This window comes from Choloepus didactylus, chromosome 6 (assembly GCF_015220235.1).
Source record: "Choloepus didactylus isolate mChoDid1 chromosome 6, mChoDid1.pri, whole genome shotgun sequence".
Classification (NCBI taxonomy): Eukaryota; Metazoa; Chordata; class Mammalia; order Pilosa; family Megalonychidae; genus Choloepus; species Choloepus didactylus.
In genome coordinates this window covers 73,952,831-73,980,078 of record NC_051312.1, presented here as the reverse complement: position 1 = coordinate 73,980,078, position 27,248 = coordinate 73,952,831, and the positions used below count along the sequence as shown (strand labels likewise).

Genomic DNA, 27,248 nt, shown 5'->3' with positions numbered 1-27,248 from the left:
CAGGAAGGAAAAGTGCCAATTATACAATAAATTTGATCAGCATAGACAGCTTGTAAGTAAGCACAGACAGACAACTTCACTCTAAGGCCTAAAGTAAAGTTTTATTGCCTGAATTATCTAGTTAAATGTTCTACAGTAACAATTAGCTAGATCAGCAAATTTCCTCTTCAATTTTTACTTTGTATTTTCTGTTTAGGTTGAAGGTTTTAACTGTAAGCAATCACAGTGATAATATCTGTTTTCACAAGTAAATAGTGTTTGCTTTATTTCCACAGTAAGTTTAATGACTGAATAGAGATCTTAAATATTTGAATTATTGGCCAAGTTTCTTATATTATTTATATTTGCTTTTGTAAATAATAATAGAAATCTATACTTACCACTATCACTTATGGAATCCCAGACTGGATTTTCAAAATGTAGTTCACCCTTTCTTATTAATTCAAAAAGTTTCTCTTCTGAGCTTGCCAAAAAGGGTGGTTCCCCACACAACCTACACCAAAAACAATCATTTCATTTATTTTTTAAAAACTAGTGAAAATAAGGCTCTTAAAAATTAAGTGTCCACAGGACTTGGAGATGGTGGAACTTCCTATCTAAGTAAGGGATAGGAGGAGGTGGGTACCTCTCTGGATGTAGAAATGGAAGTAATGGGGTTTCCCAAGATCAGTGCTAGGCTCATATCTCAACATTGGCAGAAATAAGCTGATAGAGGATGTATGTATGTATACATTGAAACCTCTAGATCTGCATATGACCCAAAGCTCTTCCAGGTGGGGAAATACTAAGTTTAAATATGGTTAAAATATAGGAAGATGTGTGAATTTAAGTGCACAGAAATAGTGGCAGATCCTAGGGGAGATACACTTCAGTGTGAACAAGGGTAAGGTAATCCTTTAAGGTACACACACAATTGAAACTGGACTTACTGAAAAATACACTGAATTATCAGAGTCTAATAAGACTATGAACATGTAATAGTTTTATCAATTGTAAAACACTATATAAATGTTAGTAATAATAAGTCAAGAATAATCCTGAGAATGTTTATAAACAGAGTCATGCCAAAAACCCATTAAAATGGCCACAGTGCCTCAAAAAATGGTATACAAAATAAAGAAGGTCTGGATGAAACAACTCAGATGATGAGGATTTGACTTTCAGTCTGGAAGGGTGAAAGCTGAATAGACATAATGACCAATATCAGGAAGACCATAAGCAGTGTGTATAAAGTAAACATGGACTTGTTTGCACATTCTGTGGTACAGGAACTGCGTATCTTCAGAATCTTTTCAAAAAGGAAGTACTGTACTATATACATCATAACAAGCATGGCAATTCTGTGAAACTATCACTTCAACAAGTGATCCAGGCCAAAACTACAAGGATGTACTTAAAAGTTTAATTCAAGTCATCTTAGAACAATCTCAGTGAATGCTAGCTATCATCAGTATTGTCAACCCCAACCTCTGAGCAAAGCCCTGTAAACAACAACCAGATTATCCCAGTGACCACTAGACCAAAGTTGGTCCTGGACTCATCACAGAGGCAACTCTGCATGCCTATTCTTCAACTCTCAGGATTATATTTTTCCATTTTATTACTGAAAGAGTAAAATGGCACAATTTTATTGTACTACCCAAATAGCTGGTCTATTATGTAGATAAGTATAAATGATTTCTAAGTCTTTTAAAAGTTAATTTTTATTGCTTTTCTTTGGTTGACTTTTCCTTAAGTTTTCTAAAAATCTGTCCCAGAACATTTTCTGAGTAAGTCTAAATTTGATATATTTTTCATGATAATGATGTTGATGACTTTCCTAGAGAAAAAAGTTGCTTTCATCCTAGCAGTTTATCAAATAAGCTGGACAACAGAGCTTTTCATTTACCAATAGGTTCTTGCTGAGATCAGTATTTATCAAATTGTTCTGCAAACTCATTTTAATATTTTATTTCTGTAGCTCATTCTGACCCTCTTTGCTCATCTTACTTGTTTTGCTATTGTTTAGTTTTAAAATGCAATGAAAAAGCCACAGAAAACAGGAAAGCCAGAAAAATGGCCTTATGGACAATTACCGTCTATTATAACAAGTAGAGGCCAGCAAAGCCCAGCTCATTGAGCCTATGATCAACCAGTGATTTGCACATCTACCAATTTCTTAGCTGCTCCTGCACTGCCTGAACAGCATGCAACTATAGCTTAAGGGCTATATTTAAAGATTCCCTTTTTCCCTTTCTTTGCAATTTTACTTACGCAAAAACGTATCTAATGGTTGGTCAATCAGCAGCATATGAAATTTTATGACAGCAATTTTCTGCACATCCAGAAAAAAGAATCCAAGACATGCAAAATGTTCTGAAAGCCTTCTATTATTTTACTGTTGCATTCATAGGAATCAACAGCAGAGGATAGTACTCATAAAGAGTATTTATTCAGATTCATTTCACCTTGAAAAAATATTATCATTGTCCAGTTAAGGATAAAAGAATCAGGGTAACTAATAAATAAGAAAATAACCTTCAGTCTGGAAGGGTATTCTGGAGCTCCTGGTGAACAAAATTATCTGTAAGACCACTGGGCTCAGACAGATTAATGGATAGGCACTGATTAGCTAAGTAAGAGTCTACTGTAAAGAAAAGAGGTCATTATGGTGATATGCAGCCATGCTCTGAACCAGAAAAATTAAAATTATACCTCTAAAAAAAGAGAAAGATTTTTAAGATATGCAATCTGCTATCACTTTCTTTAAGACCAAATTTAAACCAAGGAGAAGGCAGCAAACATCAAATAAATTGTTTAATGTTAGATTGCACATATTATATTTGACTTGTGTAACTAGAATGACTTGAGATTATAAAACACTAATTTAAAATAGTTACACTTGCAATTAAAGACTAAGGCTCAGAATTTTTGTGCTAGGATTTCTAATTAGCACAAAACAATGATCAAAAACTTTGTGAGTATGTTTATACTTTATACAGTCTGAGCAATGATGTGTATTGACCATCTGAGTTACAGCTACAACCAAATCATCCAATTTCTACTGCCTGTGTATTGCATTTCACAGAACTGTGAAAATATAACTACTGTGATGTCAATATTTAGAAATGATCTGGAAGAGGCAGTGCATAGTGAAATCTTCAATATGACCATAAAACTAATGTTGCATCAATATAAAAATGTTCATATCCACCAAGAGGCAGAACAATGGTTACTAACTTTTCAGAACACCTCTGAGACAATTCACTTTAATTCAATTTAACAAATATATATTGAGCACTGACTACATATTATATGCTCTCTACTATACTAGATACCAAGAATACAGAGACGAATAATATAAGAACTCTGCCCTTCATGGAACTTAGAACAAAGAAAATAGACACAATACACATGATACAATACTTACATTACAATATCATAATTAGTTACAAAAAGTGCTTTGAGAACACAGAAACATGAATGACTCATTCTATCAAATATACACATGTACAAGCCTTCCTGGTTAAATATTCCTATTTTATTTAGTTTTTCTTTCAACCTTACTATATTACATGCATTTTTTTTTAATTCAGTTTTATTGAAATATATTCACAAACCATACAGTCATCCATGGTATACAATCAACTGTTCACAGTATGATCATATAGTTATGCATTCATCACCACAATCTATTTCCAAACATTTTCCTTACATCAGAAAGAATCAGAATAAGAATAAAAAATAAAAGTGAAAAGAGAATACCCAAACCATCCCCCCATCCCACCCTATTTGTCATTTAGTTTTTACTATTACATGCATTTTTAAATGCTGCCTTAATTCCTCTGTGGAGCTTGGGAAAATATATGCATAATAAATGTAGTAATTCTGCTGGGATGGGGAAGAAGTTAGGAAAATAGGAGGGGTTAATGTTTAAGCTGGGGCCATCCAGGAGAGAGGTTTGTAGAGAAGAAAAATTACATTCTAGGCAGAAGGAACTGCATGGGCAAAGACCCAGAGGCCTGCAATACAGTGTGTGCTTCAGCAATGAAGAGTGGCCTAGAGTGACCACAGCGTAGGCCAGGTGCAGAAGGCCACATATCCAGCTAGATGACTGGAAGTTCCAGGTCATGAAAGACTTGGTATGCCATGTCATGCCAGGATGCTCTGACTTCTTTCTGTAGCAAGGGGGAATGGTCAGAGGTTTATAATCAGAAAAGTAGTATGATCATATTTGTGATATAGAAAAACAACCCTGACAGCAGTGTGAAGGGTAGACTGTGGAGAGTGAACAGAGGCAGGGAGAACAGTAAAAAAAGACACTGTAAAATTCTAGGAAAGGGATCTTGAGGAGAAATGATATGGGTGAAGGGAAATGAAAGAATAGGTGAGGCTATTTCAAAGGAGAAATTAACAGGACATAGGGTTTGACTGAATCCTGAGAGTGGGAAAGAAGGAAGAGCGAGGATGACTGGGGTTTTCAGTGACATTAAGAGAAATAAGAACTACAGAATACTCCCTGGCTCCTGGGCTGAACAGCTATCTAGTGAGTGCCCACTCCCCACATATGCCCTGTCCATACGCATGGTTCTTGTGTTAGGCCCCAGTACCTCCCTCTACATGATGGGCAATAAAAAGTGAGTCTCCTGAGAAAATACAAAAACATTTTTGATTAATAGAAAGGAATCAGGAAGGTGTTAGGGAAAATTTTCCCTTTGCTCAGATCATACAGCAAGTGCATTGTATTTATACAGCAATGGAGGAGCAAAGCTGAAAGCCATAAATTTATAGTATTAAAAAAAATGCCTAATGATGTTACCTGACAATGAATAAGAGCTTTTAGAATGACTTCCCAATTGGCTTTTAAGTCGCTTTTTAAAAAATGTATTGGTTACTTTTAACATCTATATAGTTTTTTATTAGAGACCATCCATTCATTTTAAAGTATATTTAGCAGACTACTTACAATATGTACATTATAACACCTATGCTCCAAATATCACACTGCTGGCTATAGTCGTGGGCATTGATAACTTCAGGGGCTGCCAAACAAGCAGAAATAAAATTAATAATACAATAAATGATTTTTAAATGCTTAAAAACAAAGCATGAAAAATGTACTGATATGTTGTAATTTATTCCCCCACAGGGCAAAAAAAGGAACAACAGCAGATGTTAAATGAATAAAGCACAAGTCTTAACAACTGATGTCACTGTATCCTCATTCCTATTATTTAGCTTCTAATGGAATGAAGGTATAAACTATGTAAATAAATATACCACTCTTTATTCCTCTGAAATTGTTAAGAAATGATTTGGTAAAGACTGTGCACTTATAGCAGAAGATAACACCTCAGTCCTTTCCAAAAATAAAATTGAATATATACCTTAAGTGGGTATAATTTAAATCAAGCCCAATATGTGCAATCTGGATTTATAGAAAAACCATAAGTGGTTATAAATCACTTTAGTAAAATAATAATAATAATAACATCACAGCACTTCTATGACAGAATATGACTCATTTTCCATGTTTTCTAAAGGAGAAAGTCAGAACCAAGAAAGAGATCCTGCAACATGACTGGATAAAAAGCCAATTAGTCACAGGGTTAGGTCTAGGAACTATGTCCTCCCCAACTCTGCAAACCCCATTTTACAAAGCTGTTTATTAAAGGGTTCCTTTAAACATCCTTCTCTGGGTAGCACATTTTTCAATGATCCAATTTTTTATGATGGTTGGATATTTTTAAAAATCACCTATAATATTTCAGAAAAACATCTATTATACCGCTACAGCCAGGGATCAGAGATCTTTGTTCTAAAAAAGCAAGAATACAACAGTTATAAAGATTATACACACACACACACACGTATACACATTTCAACAGAACTTTGAATTTACAAATAACTTTTGTATAAATTATGTTATTTTGTCTTCCCAAGACTTCTGTGAGATGGATAGTGTGGACTACCAATGAGGAAACTAAAGTTCATTTATAATAAGTGACTTTCCTAAAGCTATACAGCTACAGAGTGCCTCCCACTAAAAGGTATGTCTTTATTTTAGAGAACAGTTTTAATCTCCCCCACCTACACACACACACACACACACACAAACACACATCTTTTACAAGAACTACTAAAAGCAAGATGAACCAGAGGGAACTTTATTTCCTCTTCTTTCCTCTGCCTATTGTTAAAGGAACTAAAAAACAATAAAAAAAAAAAAAGTCAAACTATAAGAAAGAATAAGAAAAGGCTAAATTATAGATACTAACAAAATGGGCCATTGCTCTCCAAATCCTTGAAAATTAACTAATTAGTATTTTCCTTTAAGCAACTACTTGTGTTTTTTAACTCTACTTAAAATCCTGAAATATTGAATCATTAATGCTCAAGGTGCACTACTGCCACATGTCTACAACTGGGGCCAATTCTGAGATTGGATTCAATGAAGGATCTCCATACAGATGTACTACACAGCAGGAGCTTGGAATTACTGGTCCTCACTCTTTCAGAGTCATCTTAATTATCAGGGGCATATCTACTTACACTGTCATCACAAACCTCACAGGGAAGCAGAGGTCAGAATATTACTCAGACCTGTGCCTAGAAGCCATTTAGGAAGTCAGCAAAGCTCCACAAACCATCTGTCTTCTCTCTTGTTCTCTCACTTGTTATCGGTGTAGACTAACAAGCAGGCATAAAACTCAGGGTGCTCAGATATATATTCCCATGTAAGTATAGACCAGATGTCTTTTGCCAACAGGAGGATATGAACAGAATCTAAAATAGTCTTTTCCCAAGTAAGATTAAAAAAATTACAAAACTTTATATATCAAGTAGGCAAAACAGCAATGAACTAGGTATGCTTTTCAGCAATAAAAATGAACAAATTACTGATCCAACATGGATAAATCTCAAAGTCATGTGGAACAGAAAAAGAGACACAGAAGAGTATACAGTGTATGAGTCTACTTATATACACAGTTGTAGACAAGCAAACTAAGCTATGGTGATAGAAATAAGATCCACAGTTGCTGGGGTTGGGGGGGTCGGTGGCTGAAAGGAACACAAGGGAACTTTCTCAGGTGGTAAGAAACGTTCTATATCTTCATTAGGATGGTGATTACATAAGTATATACATTTGTCAAAACTCATTGAACTACACACTTGAAATCTGTGTTTTATTATAATATGTAAATTATATCAATTAAGTAAAAAAAAAATTTTAAACCTACTAAAACTACAAAAAGAATTTGTCAAAGCCATATCTTGGTGTGACTGTAGTAACTCCCTCTTGGAAATCAATGGAAGAGGCAAACAAAAATAAATAATAACATGAAAAATTTGAATCACAAAGTTATCACATTTGATTTAATAAATACACAGAGAAATTTCTACACTCAACAAACCAAGAATATACTTACTTTAAAAAATAAAGTACATCTACAAAAACTGATCATGTACCCAATAACAAAGAAAATTTCAATCAATTCCTAAAAGTTGAAAGACTTTAAGTTACAATCATCTACTACAATGAAGAAAAACAGAGAAAAAGCAAAAGGATAGGAAAAATTAAAACATACTCACATGAGCATGTACTCAAACACACCCTAACTAACTGGAAAATTCTAAGGACACTTCTAAATAATCTTTAGGTTAAAGAAGACGACTAACACTAAAATTATGGGCTATTAAGAAATGAGTCACAATTAGAACACTGTGTAGCAAAAGAAAAGACCAAAGAAGTACTCAAAGGAAAAAGCACAGTCTTAAATGTGTTTATTAGGATATAAGATTGAAAATAAATAAGCATTCAACCAAGGAAGTTAAAAATAAACAAAAAGAAAGTAGAAAGTATGAATTCAGAAATATAAGAGCAGAAATTAATTAAAAAGCAAATTACATAACATTAAACTTGAGCCAGTTCTTTGAGAAGCCCAATAAACTATACTAACCTCTAACAAATTCAATTAAGAAAAAAGTTATTATTATTGTATAAGCATTTTACATAAAATTTCTCACTTAATCCTTACATCAATTTGAAAAGAAAAATATTATGAACTTAAATACTTCCTATGCCCTGCCCTGTTTTATTTTTCTTTCTTAGCACTTACATCTAACATACCAGATATTTTACTTCATCTCATTTAATGTTTGCCCCCTAACATGTTAAGCTACGTAAAGGCAAAACATTTTTTCATTTTGTTCACTCTTGTATGCCTAATACATAGAACAGTATCTGACATAAAGTGGGCCCTCAAAAAACATTTGATTAAAAAAATCATTTGATAAATGAATGACATATATCTATTATACAGATGTAGAAATTGCGACAAAAGCAGTTAAATTGTTTGCGCAGAGGGTATCCACCATTAAATGGCAGAGCTGGAATCCAGAGTTAGCCAGGTAACTTCAGAGACCATACTGCTAACACTACATCATATAGCCTTCTAAAAAATATATTCAGACTGAATGGGGGGAGAACCTAAGATGGCGGCTATGTGAGAAAGGACAAAAAAAACACCTCCATGAAAAATACTAGATAAAAACCAGAAGGTGACACAGAATACTGGTTTCAGTGATGCACCAGCTGGACAAGGTCTGCCAGAACCACAAGGGCTGTACACTTGGTGAAATCAGGAGTCTGCATTCTGAAACAAGTGAGTAAGCCAGCTGAAAGACCCCCGGCCGTGCGGTGTTGGCGTTTGGAGATGGACTGGTCCTTTTTTAAAAAAAAAGGGGGGAAACCCAGGAACGGCTGCAGTTGCGACAGTGGGAACCGCACAGTGAAGCATGGCAGAAGTGGGCTGAGCCGGCCTCTTGGTGTCTGGCATGGAGGATAGCCCGCTGCAGATTCCCTCAGGGCCAGGGGAATGGAGGGGACAGCCGGAAGGAGAAAGAAACCCCGCTGCTTGCAGCTTGCTCCCCGGTGGGCTGGAGACACTCCTGCCCGGGGCCGTGCCCACAGCTCAGAGCCGGGCCAGCTGTCCTGGAGCTGGGAAGGAGGAACTGTGCGAGGAGAAGGGGGGGTTGAGACGCCCCATTCAGCCATCTCTGCATCAGGCTGAGAGCGCCCCTGCACGGCCCGGCAGCCCGGGGCTTCCCCTGAGGGAAGGCGCGCACTTGTGACGTAGCACAGCATTCCCTCAGCAGAGGTCCTAGAAGATCACAGCTGAGAAGGGGGGCCTGCTCGGAAACCCAGGGATGCTATGTCAATGCCGGTGGTTTGTGGGTCAGCGACAGAGAGGGTCTGGGGCAGAAATGAAATGAAGGCTTAGACTCTTGCAGCAGCCTTGAATCTCCGGGAACACCTGGGGGTTTTGAATATTAAGCTGCCCTGCCTCCCTAGCCACCCGGACACATGCCCCACATTCAGGGTAGAGGGCTCCAGCAACACACCCAAACTGAGTTCACCAACAGAACCCCACAAGGATCATTTCCCCACACACCACAAGGACAAAATTGAGGAGAACTAACTTGAGGGATATAGGTGACTCACAGATGCCATCTGCTGGTTAGTTAGAGGAAGTGTACACCCCAACTTGTATTTCTGAAAAATTAGATTGGTATTTTTTTTTTTTACAATTTGAAAGAACCCTATCAAGCAAAGCAAATGCCAAGAGGCCAAAAACAACAGAAAATCTTAATGCATATGATAAAACCAGACAATACGGAGAACCCAATTCCAAACACCCAAATCAAAATATCAGAAGAGACACAGTACTTGGCACAACTAATCAAAGAACTACAATCGAGGAATGAAAACATGGCAAAGGATATAAAGGAAATGAAGAAGACCATGGAACAAGATATAAGGGACATAAAGAAGACCCTAGAAGAGCATAAAGAAGACATTGCAAGAGTAAATAAAAAAATAGAAGATCTTATGGAAATAAAAGAAACTGTTGGCCAAATTAAAAAGACTTTGGATACTCATAATACAAGATTAGAGGAAAGTGAACAAAAACTCAGTGTCCCAGAAGTCCACAGAACAGAAAATGAAAGAACAAAAGAAAGAACGGAAAAAAAAATTGAAAAAATCGAAATGAATCTCAGGGATATGATAAAATAAAACGTCCAAACTTAAGACTCATTGGTGTCCCACAAGAGGAAGAGAAGGGTTAAGTTATAGAAAGAGTATTCAAAGAAATTGTTGGGGAAAACTTCCCCAACCTTCTACACATATAAATACATAAAGCATAAATGCCCAGTGAACTCCAAATAGAATAAATCCAAATAAACCCACTCCAAGACATATTCTGATCAGACTCTCAAATACTGAAGAGAAGGAGCAAGTTCTGAAAGCAGCAAGAGAAAAGCAATTCACCACATACAAAGGGAACAACATAAGACTAAGCTGTGACTACTCAGCGGCCACCATGGAGGCAAGAAGGCAGTGGCACGATATATTTAAAATTCTGAGAGAGAAAAATTTCCAACCAAGAATACTTTATCCAGCAAAACTCTCCTTCAAATTTGAGGGAGACCTTAAATTTTTCACAGACAAACAAATGCTGAGAGAGTCTGCCAATAAAAGACCTGCCCTACTTCAGATACTAAAGGGAGCCCTACTGACAGAGAAACAAAGAAAGGAAAAAGATATAGAGAATTTTAACAGACATATGTAGAACCTTACACCCTAAATCACCAGGACACTCATCTTTCTCTAGTGATCATGGATCTTTCTCCAGAATGAACCATATGCTGGGACATAAAACAAGCCTCAATAAATTAAAAAAAAAATTGAATATATTCAAAGCACATTCTCTGACCACAATGGAATACAAACAGAAGTCAATAATTTTTGAATTGTAACTCCACTATTTACTTCCTACATGATATAAAACACACAAACTCTAATGACAAATCAGTGGTTTTGAACTCAATGTAAAATATGTAATTTTTGACAAAAACTTTATAAAGGTGGGGGAATGGAGGAGTATAGGAACATATTGAAGGTAAGTTGGTATCAAAGAAAAACTAGATTGTTATGGATTAAAGAAGTTAATTTTAAGCCCCACAGTAAACACAAAGAAATTATCAGAGAATATGACCATAGAGATGAAAAGTAGAGTATGGGTTAAGAGAAATGGGGGAAGGGGCAATGGGAAGTTAAGAAATGAGTGTAGGGTTGCTGTTTGAGGTGAAGGGAAATTTCCAGTAATGGATGGTGGGAAAGAGATAGCATTACAACATTCTAAATGGGATTAATCCCACTAATAGAATTCTAGGGAGGGGGTGGAATGGGAAGATTTAGGCTGTATATATGTTTCCATAATTGAGAAAAAAAAAAAAAAAAAAGACAGTCTAAATAGATGACAATTGAATGCCAAGGATGACCCTGGATGGGATCTGAGGATGGAGGACAGAAGGCTCAGAGGGACACAGTTGAGACAAAAGGAAAAAAAAAAAAAAAAAACAGGAAATGTAGAATGCAAGCTTTGTATCAATGTTGAATCTCTTGTACTTCTTAGCTGCATTTAATGGGATTGCATAAAAGAATGTTCTTATTCATAGGAATTGTATATGTGAATTATAGTGTTTGTTCAAGGATGTGTGCAGCTAGCTCTCATATGTTCAGAAGACAGAGCAATAGATGATGGATGATAGATAGGGAAGGACGGAGGGAGGGAGGGAAAGAAATAGTGGTGTGACAGCATGTTAAAGTTGGTGGATTGGGGTATCAGGGGAGGGGGGTCACAGTATGCTGGAGTTCTGTGTATGGGGTTTGTATTGTTTTTGCAACTGTTCCTATAACTTTGAATTCATTTCAAAAAAAAAAAAAAAGACTGAATAGGGGGATATAATAATACAGAGAAGAATCTGAAAATTGTAAGTTAACACAATCTGCATATTTGTATCAATAAAATTTAAAATCTTAAAATAATGAAAAAATTTCCAGGAAAATATAAATTATCAAAATGATTCAAGAAGAATGTAAAAGACTTGAATAACTTAGAATAAACTGAAAAATAATAAAAACTTTATCCCTTGAAGGATAAGAGGACCAAAAGGTTTTAAGGGGAAATTTCATCAAAATATTAAGGATAATTTCTATTATTTAAAGTGTTCATGGGCATAGAAAAAGTGAAAATATATTTTAAAAACTGGGGCTTATATAACCTAACATAAAAAATGACAAAGGTAGCATAAAAGAAAGAAAGCTACAGTTAAAGATCCTAAATAAAGTGTTGGTAAACTGAATATAGCAGTATATTAAACCAAGTTGAGTGTAATCCTAAAATACAAGGATGTTTCAACATTAAGAAATCTATTAATGTAATTATTCCATTAATAAATTTAAAGAGAAAAAAACATGATCATCTCAATAGGTACAGATTTCAATAGACATTTCACCAAAGAAGATATACAAATGACTAATAAGCTCATGGAAAGATCATTGGTCATTAGGGAATAACATCATTGGTCATTAGGGAAATGCAAATTAAAACTACAGTGAGATACCACTTCATACCCACAAGAATGTACTATAATCAAAAAGGCAGTTAATAATAACTGTTGGCAAAATGTGAAGAAACTGGAATCCTCATCCATTGCTATTGGGAAGGTCAAATGTTGCAGCCATTTTAGAAAACAGTTTGGCAGTTTTTAAAATAATTTAATATAAACTTACCATATGACCCAGCAATTCCACTCCTAGGTAGATAACCCAAGAAAAATGAACACATATGTCCCAAATGAAGATTACATGTGAAAGTTCATAGCAACATTATTCATAACCCCAACTGTAAACAACACACATTTCAGCTGGTGAATGAATAAACAAACTGTGGTATATCCACACAATGGAAAACTACTCAGCCATAAAGAGGAACATACTGCTGACACATACTACATCATGGATGCACCTCAAAAAACATGCTAAATGAAAAAAGTCAGATGCAAAAGACTACATATTGTATAATTTCATTTATAGGAAATGTTCAGAAAATACAATTCAATAGAGACAAAAAGCAGATTAGTGGTTATCTGGGGCTGGGATAGCAAATGGGTACAAGGGAACTTTTGGGTGGAAATGTTCTAAAACTGGATAGTGGTGGTGGTTGTACAACTCAGTAAATGCACTAAAAAACACTGAATGGTACGTTTTACGGCATTTAAATTATAACTCAGTAAGCTGTTAAAAATCACATTTAGAAAAATGGGAAACAAAATATATTTAATCAATACATTTTATGAAATATTCTTTGATGGCAATAAAACTGGATAAAATGCAAAGAAGCAAAAAAAAACACATTATTTTAGCATGCATTAACAAAAACTGTAAGTTTGGGATATGATTACCTAAGAAATATAAACAACTTTAAGAAGAGCCCAGAGAAACAATCAAAATTACAAAAATATTTGAAGATAGGAGCTATGAGAAAACACTGAAAGAAATGAAACCAAACAAAAGAAAAAATAGTTCAATCAAAGCCATTAAGTCATGAGAGCAAAGCTTAGTTGTTCTACTCATTTACATAGAAAAAAATCACTTGAACTCTACTAACTTACCCATATAGATAGGGGTCCCACACGTGGTCTGCATCATGGATTCACTCCCACCCTGCTTCCTCACCGCTAAGCCAAAATCTGTCACCTGGAAGAGAAACTCAGGCATAATCAACTGTTTTCCTGTCCCAGAGCTCACACCTTCTGACAATAGGATTTTTAAACACAATGTAATTGCATTTAGTGTAGGGGTACTTGGGGGGAAAGAGAGGAAACTTTACTTGTATTACTAACAAAGACCCTGCTTTTTCCTCCCCATTCACTCTTTTGCATGAAGAAGAAACTTAAGAGAAACATGGTTTCTCAAATCTTGAGAAAATGCCCATGACATTGATTGTTCATGCCTGCTAATTAAATTCACCAGTTCAGCATAGGAAGTTATATCTTGAAAGAAGGAATTTAAATTTTTTCAGATAAAAAAAGTTTTTTTTAAAACTTATTTCATTGTAAAATACATTCTGCCCTTGGTATGTTTATCATCTGTTATTTTGATACTTAATCTATGTTCCAGTTTAAAGTACTGTTATAAATGCAAATAATTATCATTGTCAGCACTCATTGACACTCCATTATTTTTATAATTTTTTACAATTGGTAAATATTACCTTTTCTTTACTATTATTTCCTGTGTTTCTAGAGTAGACTAATTTAAAAATTTACTACACTAACAAGATGTAGAACAGCATATAAATAGTCTGCCCTTGATATAAAAATGGAAGCAAAGACTATGTATACATATAAATGTGGAAAAATAAAAAAACTTCAAGAAGCAAATTAACAGGAAAAACCCTACGGTTAAACTACAAATATTCTGGAGGCCTGTTATAACTGCAGTCTTTCTGCTCAGTTCTAAATCTTGGTCACTAAACATTTGGTCATTAAAGATTCAGTATGTGCCCTTGGTCTTGCCTCTGAAGTTGGAACAGCCTTGGGCTGAAAGCAGAAAAATAGGCACATTTATTGATCATAAAACCAAAGACAGGCTCTTGGTCCATAGACACTGAATGCAAAGTTTCTAGTGCCTTATAGACAAAAAATGTTACTTGTATCATAGATATCACTACTATTCTAAATTGATGAATCAATTTCTCCAGGAGTTTTCACAAACATCCCACTTGGAGCTTTGTGACACATATCTTTTTCCACAGAAAATCTATACAGATATCAAATATACAAAAGGTCTCATAGTTCAATTCAGTTCTTTGGACAGCATTTATTCCTTAATTCACCAGATATTTATTGAACACATTCTATGTTTCAGGTACTGCTCCATGTACCAACAGTGAATAAGACATACACAGTTCTTGCTTTCATTGAGTTTACACTGGAACTACTGAAGAATATTTACTTGGGTAAATTGAAAACACTGTTGAATCTATTATATTGCATAAGGATTTAGCTTCTGCAACAGAGCAAGTTATTCACAGACAATATTTTATTTCTAAATTAACACATTCATATATTTTGAAAGCAGCCACCATTAAAATTCTAAATAATAAATAATGTATCCTACCATTTATTTTACATTAAGGAACACTTTATTTGAATAAAGTCTTCAAGAATAAAAACACTTGGCACCTTAATTGTGCTTAGGGCATAAATATTAATACCTAGGAAATTTTTCAATGAGGAATACTGATTTTAGTACAAAGGCACAGCCTAGGAGTACTTTTCTCCAAATCTCTAGCACATTTATATCAAATTGTCAGGCATAATTTTGAAATAAATTAGAATTCAGAACATCTGTTTGCTTGCTATTAACTAATCTAAAACTATCAAAATGAATATGTACTCTAAAAAAATTCAAGAGTTCCACTTAACTTGTAAAATGATTCCTGTCAGTTACAACCTCTTTTGTGAAATTTTTATTTCTTAGCACAAATCACCTGTTTTCTGACTGCTTAAAAGCTACTAAGATGTAGCTCTTTTTGAGAATGTTCTCTTTTTGAGAACGAACTTTGCCACTTTGCTATCAAACTCTTTATGGGAAAATGTTTACCACCATTTCTAATATCTTACCTTTATGTTTAAGTTCATTTCATTGTTACCATCAACAAAGCTGCTTTTAACCATTATGTTTTCCAGTTTTAGATCTCTGTGCACTATATCTATGAAGAAAATAAACAAATCAAATGAAGTTAATAATGAGAAAATTTAGAGGGGACCCAAATAGAATAAATAAATATATTTGACAAATTAATGTCTACTTTTGAAAATTTTGAGGATGGTCAAGTGCAATTCTGCCCTGTTCTATTCCCTTATTTGCAGATCTCTTACCTCCACATTTCTAATCTTAAAGAGTCATTTTCTTTGACTTCCTCATCTCTACCCATTTCTCTGCTACCTCAACTAGCTGCCCTTCTTTAAGAGTAATCTGGTGGGGAGAACCTAAGATGGTGGCTAGGTGAGACAGGGCAAAAAAAAACACCTCCATGAAAAATACTAGATAAAAGCCAGAAAGTGACCCAGGATACCAGTTCTAGCAATGCACCAGCCAGACAAGGTCTGCTAAATCCACAGGGACCATGCATTTGGTGAAACCGGGAGTCTGAGTTCTGAAACGAGTAAGTGAGCTGGCTGAAAGCCCGGCGGCCATGCTGCAGTGTGGGGAAACCGTGGGTTGGCATTTGGAGAAGGACTAGTTCTTTAAAAAAAAAAAACAAAAAACGAAAAAAAACAAAAAAAAAACCCGGGAGCAGCTGTGGTTACGACGGTGAGAACCGCGCAGTGAAGCACGGCAGGAGTGGGCTGGGCCAACGTCTCGGTGTCTAGCGTGGAAGACAGCCCACTGCTGATTGTCCTGGGGCCAGGGGGACAGAGGGGAGCCAAAAGGAGAAAGAAACCAGGCCTCTTGCAGCCATCTCCCCGGCGGGCTGGAGACGCTCCTGCCGGTGCCAGAGCTATAGCCTAGAGCTGGGCCAAGGGTCCCAGTGTGACAGGGAGTATGCACGGAGTATGCACCGTGCATATGCCACAATATCAGCCATGGACAGTGGCCTTTAGTGCACCCACAACTAACTGTCCCAGGGCTGGGAAGACGGAGCTGTGCAAAAAGGGGGAAATTAACACGCCCCATTCAACCATCTTTAAAGCAGGCTGGGAACGCCCCTGCATGGCCTGGCAGCCTAGGGCTTCCCTGGAGGGCTGGGGCACTCTTGTGACGTGGCACAACCTTCCCTCAGCAGAGGTCCTGGAAGAGCAGGGCTGAGAAGGGGGGCCCGCTTGGAAATCCCAGGAACCCTACGCCAATACCAAGGACTTGTGGATCAGCGGCAGAGACAATCTGTGGCAAGACTGAAATGAAAGTTTAGACTCTTGCAACAGCCTTAAATCTCCAGGAACACCTGGTAGGTTTGACTATTAAAGCTGCCCTGCCTCCCTAACCACCCAGACACACACCCCACATTCAGTGCGGACAGCACCAACAACACACCCAAACTTAGTGCACCAACTGAACCCCACAAGAATCAGATCCCCACATACCACAAAGACAAAGTTGGGAAGAACTGACTTCAGGGGAATAGGTGACTTGCAGATGCCATCTGCTGGCTAGTTAGAGAAAGTGTACGTCACCAAGCTGTAGATCTGACAAATTAGACATTGGTATTTTTTATATCCTGAAAGAACCCTACCAAGTAAAGCAAATGCCAAGAGGCCAAAAACAACAGAAAATTTTAAAGCATATGATAAAACCAGACTGTTCTAGTTTTCTGATGCTGATTCACTGGAGGATGGCCAATGGCATCCGGAAAACTTCTGTTAGCTGGGAAGGCATGTGGCTGGCATCTGCTCCAAAGTTCTGGTTTCAAAATGGCTTTCTCCCAGGACGTTCTTCTCTAGCAAGCTTGCTCCTCTTCAAAACGTCACTCACAGCTGCACTGAGTTCCTTCTGTTATGTCAGCTCATTTATATGGCTCCACTGATCAACTTAAACCCACCCTGGATCGGTGGAGCAACACCTCCATGGAAATTATCCAATCAGAGTCATCACCCACAGCTGGGTGGGGTGTATTCCAAAGAAACACTCAAAGAATTACAATCTGATCAACCCTGATAACTTCTGCCCATACAAGATTACATCAAAGATAATGGCGTTTGGGGGACATAATATATTCAAACTGGCACACAGACAATATGGAGAACCCAAATCCAAACACCCAAATCAAAAGATCAGAAGACACACAGTACTTGGTGCAATTAATCAAAGAACCACAGACAAACAACGAGAGCTGGCACAGGATATAAAGGACATGAAGAAGAGCATGGCACAGGATATAAAGGACATAAAGAAGACCCCAGAAGAGCATAAAGAAGAAATTGCAAGACTAAATAAAAAGAATAGAAGATCTTACGGAAATAAAAGAAATTGTTGGCCAAATTAAAAAGACTCTGGATACTCATAATACAAGATTAGAGGAAGTTGAACAATGACTCAGTGTCCTTGAGGACCACAGAACAGAAAATGAAAGAACAAAAGAAAGAATGGGGAAAAAATTGAAAAAAATTGAAATGGATCTCAGGGATATGATAGATAAAATAAAACATCCAAATTTAACACTCATTGGTGTCCCAGAAAGGGAAGAGAAGGGTTAAGGTATAGAAAGAGTATTCAAAGAAATTGTTGGGGAAAACTTCCCCAACCTTCTACATAATATAAATACACAAAGCATAAATGCCCAGCGAACTCCAAATAGAATAAATCCAAATAAACCCACTCCAAGACATATTCTGATCAGTACCAAATACTGAAGAGAAGAAGCAAGTTCTGAAAGCAGCAAGAGAAAAGCAATTCACCAAATACAAAGGAAACAACGTAAGACTAAGTAGTGAGTACTCAGCGGCCACCATGGAGGCAAGAAGGCAGTGGCATGACATACTTAAAATTCTGAGAGAGAAATTTCCAACCAAGAATAGTTTGTCCAGCAAAACTCTCCTTCAAATTTGAGGGAGACCTTAAATTTTTCACAGACAAACAAATACTGAGAGATTTTGCCAATAAAAGACCTGCCCTACTTCAGATACTACAGGGAGCCCTACTGACAGAGAAACAAAGAAAGGAGAGAGAGATAAAGAGAAATTTAACAGACATATATAGAACATTACATCCCAAATCACCAGGACACACATTCTTCTCTAGTGATCATGGATCTTTCTCCAGAATAGACCATAGGCTGGGACATAAAATAAGCCTCAATAAATTAAAAAAAAAATGAATTTATTCAAAGCACATTCTCTGACCACAGTGGAATACAAATAGAAGTCAATACCCATCAGAGACTTAGAAAATTCACAAACAACTGGAAGGTAAAAATGAGGGGGAGATGAAAACATTCCCAGATAATCAAAAGCTGGGGGACTTCATCACCAGTAGATCAGTCCTATGAGAAATGCTAAAAGAAATTGAGCAGGATGAAAGGAAGAAACACTAAACAGTTGACTGAAACCACATGAAGAAATAAAGATTTCCAGTAAAGATCACATGGTAAATATAAATACCAATATTACTGTATTTTTTATTTATAACTCCACTATTTACTTCCTACAGGATCTAAAATACATAAACTGTAATGACATAAACCGGACTTAATGTAAAATATGTAATTTTTGACAAGAAATACATAAAGGTGGGGGAATGGAGGAGTATAGGAACATAGTTTATGTGTCCTATTGAAGTTAAGTTGGTATCAAAGAAAAACAAGATTGTTATAGATCTAAGAGGTTAAATTTAAGCCCCACGGTAAACACAAAGAAAGCATCAGAGAATATGACCACTGAGATGAAAAGTAGAGTATGGGTAATGAGAAGTGGGGGAAGGGGCAATGGGGAGTTAAGAAATGAAGGTAGGGTTGCTGTTTGGGGTAAAGGGAAATTTCTAGTAATGGATGGTGGGAAGGTGATAGCATTACAACATTCTAAATGTGATTAATCCCACTAATGGAATGCTAGGGAGAGGCTGGAATGGGAAGATTTAGGCTGTATATATGTTTCCACAATTGAAAAAAAAAAAAAAGAAAAAGAAAAAGACAGTCTAAATAGATAATGACAATTAAATGCCAAGGGTGATCCTGGACAGGATCTGAAGATGGCGGAGAGGAGGCTCAAAGGGACACAGTTGGGACATAAGAAAAAAAAAGGAAATATAGAATGTAAGCTTTGCATCAATGTTGAATTTCTTGAACTTCTTAGCTGTGCTTAATGGGATTGCATAAAAGAATGTTCTTGTTCATGGGAATTGTAGATGTGAATTATATTGTTTGTTCAAGGATGTGTGCAGCTTGCTCTCATATGTTCAGAAGACAGAGCAATAGATGATGGATGATAGGGAGGGAGGGAGAAAGGGAGGGAGGGAAAGAAACAAATGGTGTGACAGGATGTTAAAGTTGGTGGATGGGGTATCTGGGGAGGGGGGGTCAGGGTGTGCTGGAGTTCTGTGTATGGGTTTTGTATTGTTTTTGCAACTGTTCCTGTAAGGATGAATTTATCTCAAAAAAAAAAAAAAAGTAATCTGGTGAATGTGGAAGAGGACAACCCTTTCCAAGGTTTGGTATTCCCAGCAGGAGGGAGACAGTCTTAGCCACAAGTCCAGAAGGGCTTCCCATATGCCTTGGTCTACAAATGAGAGGATTAATTCTTTATTTCTATGCATATGTTGATTGCCAATATGAATATTTAACATACTGCAATTTCGCTACATGTACACAAATTATATTTATTTCGGTATATTTTTGTACATCAACATACATTTTTCTACTATTTATATGTTAAAATTTAAAAAAAAAACAAAGAAAATCCTTGTGATACAAGATCCCCAGCTGAACATGTCAGAACAGAATTACATTCACATAATCATGTACCAAATACTTCCTTTGTAAACAGTTGATTCAGTTTATATCCATTGTAATCATTTCCCTAGACATAAAAACTTATTTGTATAACTGCTGGAAAAATGTAGTTGAATAATCCCTAGACTGCTAATTATACCTAACCATTTATACTTCCCTTTCAAAGTTCCCAGCCTTTGTTTTAGGTTTTTGTTTCTATTGTATGGTTTGTCTCTTCTTACATAAATACACCAGGCAGTTTTAATTACAATAACTTGACAATGTGTTTTGATCCTTGGCAGGGCAAATTCCCTCCCACCTCCCACCCCCACGTAGTTCTTCATTTTCTTTGTTTTCTTGGCTAGTCTCACCCATTTTTGAGTAATCGTACCAAGTTCCATGAAAAATCCTGAAGAGGTTTCATTTGGAACTGTACTGAATTTATAACTTAATGTGAGAGAACTGATATTAGCATAACATTCAGTCTTCAGTTTCTCTACCCTTGCAAAAACTGTCTCCTCTGTCTGGAAACCCCTCCCTTTTTTATTTGTATTCCATCTTTTAAACCTTAGTTCAAGTATTGCTTCTTCTGTGAATTCTTCCCTGACCTTCTAAAGACAAATGAGACATTTATACTTGTATGCTCCTTGCACCTTATATGGCTCTCCCAGAGAAATGTTCATGTTGAATTATAATTTGTTTTCCATATTTAATCTCCTACCATCTGAATTCTTTGAGGGGTAGATGCCTTTCTTTTTAATCTTTGTAACTTTAAGCCAACCATAAGTAGTAGGCGCTCAGTATATATCTATTAAATGAGAGCCAGCTCTGCTGTACCTAACCATGTCACATCAACTCTCCCAAACACAGTTTTTTCTCATTTGTAAAATGAGAATGTTATAAAGTCACTGCAGGGCAAACTTGCCTTGAAGAAAAAAAATGAGGAGGAAGAGGAAAAGCAGCAGCAGTATCAACAAAGAATAGTAAAGCAATTAGAATAATTAGAAAGATTTTAAAATGTAGTTTTTAAAAATAAAACCTTCTATATTAGAAGGCATTATCTATGTGACTATGAATACTTATTATAATTACCCTTAAACAAATGTAGTATCTGCATTCATGGACTCAATGAGTTGGATGACTTTCTTCTTACCTTTACTGTGAAGGTATGCTATTGCTGATGCGAGGCTCTGAATGATCCACCTTGTCTCATTCTCTGAGAAATGGCCTTTCTTACCCAGAATTTCTTTGAGTTCTCCATCCTCACAAAGCTCCATCACAAGGTACATTCGCTAGCATTACAAAAAAAAAAAAAAAAAAGAGTAAATTATATAGCTGGAAAACTTTAAAATGTTATATAATATAGTAGAAATCTGATAATCTCAATCATTAAAAAATATTTAATATCTTTTGTGTATAAGATACTGTGCTGGATAGTACAGGAACGAAGAAATATAAGACATAGTCTTTAACCTCAAGGAGCTCACAGTATAGAAATAATTATAGTAGCACCCAATCACTGCTAATATATACCAAAAGCACCCTGGGTTGCAGAGTAAGGGGAGCCTCTGCCTGAAGAATATTCACTGGTGAGGCTACAATAAAGAACAGGCAGAGGAGATGGCATTTACAAAGACTCCAAAGGTTGAAATAGCATTGCTGTTTAAAAGAATAACAAATATCTCAGTGTTAATAGCATGGGGGGCTTGGTGGGAAGGAACAGAGTGGAGCGGTGAGGAATAAGGCCAGAAAGAATAGATTAATGCCAAATTATAAAGATGGTTGGGTATCATGCTAAGGAATTTGGATGCTTTTCCCATATGCAATGAGGAACCATAAAAGATTTTAGAGCTGGAGTCAGAGGGGAAAAAGGGTGGAAGTGTATGATTTTATTAATTTTGCGTTTCTGAATGAGCACGAGCAGTAATGGAGAACATTGGCCAGCAAACATTTTCTGTAAAGGGCCAGATAGTAAATGTTTTCAACTTTGAAGGCTATATGGTCTCTGTCACAACCACTCGAATCTGCTGTTGTAATGCGAAAGCCGTCATTAACAACATTAAGTAGCATGGTTCATTTATTTGTGGTCTCTGAAATGTGAATTTCATATAATTTTCACATGTCAGGAAATATTACTCTTTAAAAATTTTTTTTTCCAACTTTGAGTAGTACTAAAAACAGTCAGCAGGCTAGATTTGGCCCAAGGTAGATGAGAGACAGAATGGAGAGAAGGAGGGGGAGAAGAGAAAGATGTGAAAAGTATCTAGGGGGAGGAAATAGCAGGACTTAGTTACTAATTGGATGTGAGTGGTAAGAAGTCATTGATGAAACATCTCTTCCATATTTGCTGTTTCTGTTGATGTAGATTAAGGTCACTTTAGAGATTCTAAGAGTCAAGTCATCCACTAAGTCAAATTGAATTCACAGTCAATTAAAATGCAGTCTTTTTCATGTATATTGCTGTTCTCTCCAAACTACCCTCCATATCTCCATTCTATACTGTGCTACTAGATTTTTGTTGTTTCTAATATTTTGGGGTCTGATTTTGTCCTTGTAACCACTGCTAATGCAACTTCTGTGTTCAATCAGCAAGAATGAAAACAAAGAAAAGGGTAACACCCTTTCTTCCAAAACTATGATTCTCCAAACCTTAGGATGCTTTAGAATTTCATAAGTAACATGAGAATTGTGCAAAGTCTGCCATGCAAATAAACTTTTGATCTGGACTATATTTTTTTTCCATTGACAGCATAGTAAGATTGCTAGTACACAATTGGTAAGTGAGTTATTTGGAAAGAAAAGTTGCATAAGCAGTGGTTACAATATAAATCAATATCAATTTTAAATATGTGTGTTTATAAAAGTTATACAAACAAAAGTTACAAAGCAAGTTTTTTTAATTATTAGACACAGCTATGTAGGCATAGAGAATATCTTGACTCAGAAGAAACCATAGGATAGTCACATTGGATAATCAGCACCAGTCACCATAGCCTAACCAATCAGGTAGAAATTTCCATTAATCCTTAAGATGGCCTCAATGAAATGTTTAGGCATCTGGGGGACTACAAGGGAAGAGGGGCCAGATTTGGCCTAAGTGAATTAAGGACAACCAATACATAAAAAGGACACAGATAAAGGATTTCCTTAGTCTTCAGATTATTCTAGATTTGGAATCCCAATTGTGACCAAGATGGAGTAATAGACACTGGACTTACCCTGCTGCCGAAAACAAATAAAGAAGTGGAAAAAATATATGAAACAACAATTTTCAGACATTCTCCATCATATAGCATAGGGCAGTGATTTCTGAGAGAGGGGAAACACATGAACAAGACCCATGATTATCCCAACTTACTTCTGGAGAGAGTTTCCAGGTCACAGAGCAGGAAGGCGGACTCCAAGCAGACAGAGCCTGTAGTCTCCCTTCGTTGAAGAAATAGAGCTGGGAGTCTAAGGAGGCCAAGGAAACTAAAGTTCATAGGGCAGAGCACCAAAGAGGAGAAAACTGTACACAGACAAGGCTGCAGAGATTTGCAGGGGATTCCTCTTAAGTCTAGAGCAGAGTAATAATCAGTGTATGAGGAAACTACCTGAAACTGAGGGGAAAACCATGCAAAAGAAGCAGAGGGAATAATCACTGGGGCTTATACACAACCAGGAATAGTTAGTAATCCCATCAGCCAGAGTGAAAAATCTGATAATCCATGGGATGTAAGGTAAAGTACTCAGAAGGGTCTTACCTCAGTAATTCAGAAAAATTAGCCCTAGACTAAAGGCCGCTCCGGTCTGACTTAAAGCTTAAAGCAAGTATCAAACTTTATCAGTTAAATAACTTAACTGTGTTCTAGAAAAAATATAAGGATAATTATAAGAATATAAAAAATACCAGCATCTGACAAGGTAAAATTCACATGTCTGGCATCATACCCAAAATTAACAGGCATAAAAAGAGGCAGAAAAAACAACCCTAATCAGGGGAAAAAACATCAATCCGAACTGATATAGAAATGATAGGCTGAGAGAATTTGCAAAAAAGAACATTAAAAGAGTTACCATAAACATATTCAAGAAGGAAGAGGCTTCTGATTGACCAAAATGTGGCATAAAACACTACAGGATGCCAATCTATCACAGACTCTTTGAACAACTAGCAAAAACTGGAAGAGATCTCTTCCTCATAACTCCAGAAAACAGTTAAAGAGTTGCAGTAACTGAATGAGTACCAAATAAAAAAAATACACCTTTTAAAAATGGTAAGAGAAGCTCCTGGTATCCTCGATGGCCCCTCTCCCACCCCTTCACTACTGTGATGTGGAGTCAGACTGTGCTCCCATTGTGAGTCTCCATTCCTGACCCAGAAGGAGCAAAGTAATCTCTGTGTGTATAATGGGGTATCTGTATGTCAGTGCCAATCAGTCAAGTGTCAGACTAAATGACTGCACTGGGAAACTCGGCTTGGACTCACCCTCCCGAAACTTGCTGTGCAGACTGAAGCAACTTGTGGAGAGTGTGACAGGTAAGAAACAATTAAGTTAAAGTGAGCTGAGGAAAAGGGTCACCTGTTTTAAGTCACACAACAGAGCACTCAGGAAGGGAGAACATCTACTTCACAGGAAGAAGAGGGCCATTTGAATCCCTGTAAATGGGGGAATTCATAAGGCCATGGAGAAAGTGCATGGGAGAAAGCCTGAGACAATTCTCAGGCTCAGAAAAGATGGAAAGGACTCTGAACTTCGCACTTGCCTTGGACTGATCTTTTTGATAAGAGGGCTAAACTCTGAAGGAGAGAACCAGCCAATGCATAGCCAATTCACAAAGACTATAAAAGGTGATTTTGCATTGGATTGTTTTTGTTAGCTCCTGGCACGCTCTGTGAAATCACTACCAGGATACAATTTAAGAAACTGTCTAGACAATTCAGGGAATAAATCCCAGAGTTAACACTTTACAATATTAAAACATTCAGTATGCAGCAAAAGATAATAAGACAAGCAAAGAAACAGGAAATCAGAGCCCATCCAATGGAACAAGATAAAAATCCAGAAACCATCAAAGAAGAATGCCAGACTTTGGACATACTAGACAAAAACTTTAAAGAAATTATCCTTAATATACTCAAGGAGATAAAGGAAAACACAGAAAAAGAACTAAAGGATATCAGGAAAACAATGAATGAACCATATGAGAATCTCAATAAAGATACAGAAATTCTAAACAAGAACCAACCAGAAATACTAGAGTCGAAGACAAAGATAATGGAAATGGAAAATTCCCTAGAGTGTTGCAATAGCAGATTGGAGTTGGCAGAAGAAATAATCAGTGATCTCAAAGACAAAACAATTGAAGTGATTCAGGCTGAGGAGCAGAAAGAAAAAAGAATAAAAATAGCAAAGACATTAAGAGACCCATAGGATGTCATCAAGTTTACCAATATATGCATTATGGGAAGTCCCAGAAAGCAAAGAAAGAGAGAAAGGGGAGAAGGAATAGTCAAAAAATTAATGACAGAAAACTCCCCAAATGTAATGTAAGACATGAATATCACATTCAAGAAGCCTCCAAACCCAAAACAGGACAAATGAGAAGAGAAGCATGTCTAGACACATAGTAATTAAGCTGTCTAATGTCAAAGACAAGGAGGTAGCTTGGAAAGCTGCAAGAGAAAGCAACACATTATGTACAAGGTAGTCCTAATAAGATTAAGTACCGATTTCTCATAAGAAACCATGAGGCAAGAAGGCAGTGGGATGCAATATTTGAAGGGCTGAAGAACACAAGTCAACCAAGAATTTTATATCCAGTGAGACTGTCTTTTAAAAGTGAGGGAGAAGAAAAATTTTAATAAATAAATAAATAAATAAATGTACGTACATACGTACGTACGTTTGTATGTATGTATGTATGTATGTGAGAGAGAGACTCAGACACTCCCAGATAATAAAAAGCTGATGGAGTTTGTCACCACTGTATCTGTCCAACAGGTAGTGCTAAAGGGAGTCCTTCAAACTGAAAGGAAAGGACACTAGACATCCGACTGAAGCAGCATAAAGAAATAAAAAACTACAGGAGAGGTAACCATATGGGTAATTATAAATGGCAGTACTGTAGTATAGTAATTTTTGGTATGTAGTTCCACTTTTTACTTCTTACAGGGTGTAAAATGCAAAGGCATATAATGTAATGATAAATACATGGTTTTGGACATATAAGGTATAAAGATATAATCTGTAGCAAGTAAAACAAAAAGGTAGGGGGATGGAGAGGTATAGGCACAGTGTATGTGTATGCAATTGAAGTTAAGTTGGTATTGAATCAAATGTGATTGTTGTAAATTTAAGATTTTCAATTCAAGTCCATTACAACACAAAGAAAATGTATAAAAATATATACAGAAAGAAATGAAAGGGGCCTCAAAATAGCACAATTAAAAAATCAAGTACATATGAAAGTAGGCATTAACAGAAGAATTGAGAGACAACATGATAAAAGATTTACAAATAACAAATAGCAAAACGGTAGAAGAAAGTCCTACATTATCAGTGGTTACTTTAAATGTAAATACATTAAATTCTGTAGTCAAAAGACAGAGTAGAATGGATATAAAAAATACAAAAGCATAACCCAAACAATACGCTGTGTACAAGAGACTCACCTCAAATTCAAAGACAGAAGTAGATTGAAAGTGAAAGGGTAGAAAAAACATGCATGCAAATACTAACCAATAAAGAGCTTGGGTAACTATACCAATATCAGATAAAGAGAGTTAAAGTTAAAAAAAAAAAAACAAAACTTACAAGCGACAAAGAAGGTAGAAGGTCACTACATATTGATAAAGGGGTAAATTCAACAATAGACATAAACAAATATGGATATATATGCACATAAGAACAGAGACCCAAAATAAATGAAGCAAACATGAAAGATTTT

The 27,248-nt window shown here is 36.3% G+C and overlaps 1 protein-coding gene across 7 annotated transcripts in view; it reads right to left on the bottom strand.

Moving 5' to 3' along the window:
• The window catches only part of STK33 (serine/threonine kinase 33), a 258,645-nt gene that overhangs the window by 77,342 nt on the left and 154,055 nt on the right, over positions 1-27,248 (bottom strand). For 6 of the 7 annotated variants that reach the window (XM_037840720.1, XM_037840725.1, XM_037840722.1 and 3 more), the window contains 5 exons: positions 21,472-21,610; positions 15,517-15,605; positions 13,501-13,585; positions 4,946-5,021; positions 381-493 (listed from right to left, as the gene is read on the bottom strand). In XM_037840720.1, the coding sequence (XP_037696648.1) occupies positions 381-493; positions 4,946-5,021; positions 13,501-13,585; positions 15,517-15,605; positions 21,472-21,610 (502 nt within the window). Of the gene's footprint in view, positions 1-380; positions 494-4,945; positions 5,022-13,500; positions 13,586-15,516; positions 15,606-21,471; positions 21,611-23,676; positions 23,697-27,248 lie in introns of those variants that run through there. The other variant, XM_037840726.1, reaches the window with a different exon arrangement.